The 1,395-nt window shown below is 61.7% G+C and overlaps 1 protein-coding gene across 2 annotated transcripts in view; it reads right to left on the bottom strand.

The window, feature by feature from the left end:
* P2RX4 (purinergic receptor P2X 4) overlaps positions 1 to 705 on the bottom strand; it is a 27,410-nt gene extending 26,705 nt beyond the window's left edge. The window contains exon 1 of one of the 2 annotated variants that reach the window (XM_017872096.1): positions 153 to 705. In XM_017872096.1, coding sequence (XP_017727585.1) covers positions 153 to 233 — 81 coding nt within the window. In that variant the 5' untranslated portion in view covers positions 234 to 705. Of the gene's footprint in view, positions 1 to 99 lie in introns of both variants that reach the window. The other variant, XM_017872095.1, reaches the window with a different exon arrangement.
* Positions 706 to 1,395: the final 690 nt, after the last annotated feature.

A 1,395-nucleotide genomic window follows, 5' to 3' on the forward strand; every position in this document is an offset into this window, starting at 1 on the left:
CCGAAGCCGGGAGGAGCCGCCGCACGGGGCGGACCCGAGGGCAGCCCCCGCCGCGTCCCCCGCGGCGCCCCCCGCCCGGCCCCGCGCGGCCGCGCTCACCCGATGACGTAGGCCAGGATGAGCAGCTGCACGGCGCGGTTCATGAGCCCCACTTTGCGGCTGCGGATGAGCACGATGCGCGGCGTGTCGTACTCGAACAGGAAGGCCGCCAGCGCGGCGCAGCAGCCCGCCATGGCCACGCCGCTTGCTCCCCGTCCCCGAGCCCGTCTGGGTCCCAGTCCCCGCTCGGAGCCCCGCCTAGTCCGCCCGGCCTGCCCGCAACGCCGTCATCACGGGGAGGGCCCGGAAGGAGGCGGCACCGGGCGGTCGGGGCCCGGGGCCTAGGGGAGGGCGCCACCTCCCCGTCTGGAACTGTGACCCTCTAGGGGGCATGGAACTCGCGGGGAGGGGGTGGCCTTGCCCTTGGCCTTGAGGACGAAAGGCTCCTTCAAAAGGCTGGCGAGGGGCCGGGCGCGGTGGCTTACACCTGTCATCCCAGCAGTTTCGGAGGCCTAGGTGAGAGGATCCTTTGAGTTAGAGACCAGCCTGGACAACATAGCGAGACCTCGTCTCTATCAAACAAACAACAAAACGAACAAAACACAAAAGCAAAGAAGCCGGGCGTAGTGACGCTCGCCTGTGGTCCCAGGTACTCGGGAGGTTGAGGTGAGAGGATCGCTTGATCCCAGGAGGTCGAGGCTGCGGTGAGCTGTGATGGCGCCACTGCACCCCAGTCTGTGAGACGAAGCGAGACCCTGCCTCAAAAAACCAGGAACCAAAAAACATCAAAAAAGGCGAGTTGGGGAGTAATGACCTTCGCAGGAGGGCCAGGGAGAACAAGAGACCCTTTCGGGGAAGATGGGGGCCGCTTCTCATTTGGGACCGAGTTCGAGTGAGGGGTAACAAGCGACCTCCCTTAGGGGTCCAGATAGGTGCCAGGGACTTCTGTAGAGGACCCGGGGGCTGTGCGGAGCAGCCATCGCTCACCAGTGCAGGCTCCTAAACTGGGGGAGCTGGGGCCGCGCTGTCCTCAGCCTCTTGGGAAACAGTCCTAAGTATCAGGTGTCCTGTGAGCCCTGGGTGAGAGCCACACGCCCTGTAAAATGCCCCTCCTGGATTTGAAGCCTGGCCGCATTCTCACTCCAATTCAGATACTTCCTTAGTTGCAGCCCAGGGGAGATGATTCTGTGGTCATCCTTTCCACTGAGAAAACGCTATCACAACTCAAGGGGAGAATTGGGAAATAGTGAAAGTGGGGGAAACAGCCACCGTTCTACCCCACGAATACAGTTTTCCGCATGTATATGTGTTCATGCCCCTCAGATATGTTTTCTTTTCTTTTTCTTTCTTTCTTTT

This window comes from Rhinopithecus bieti, unplaced genomic scaffold, assembly GCF_001698545.2.
Source record: "Rhinopithecus bieti isolate Rb0 unplaced genomic scaffold, ASM169854v2 scaffold_6776, whole genome shotgun sequence".
NCBI lineage: Eukaryota > Metazoa > Chordata > Mammalia > Primates > Cercopithecidae > Rhinopithecus > Rhinopithecus bieti.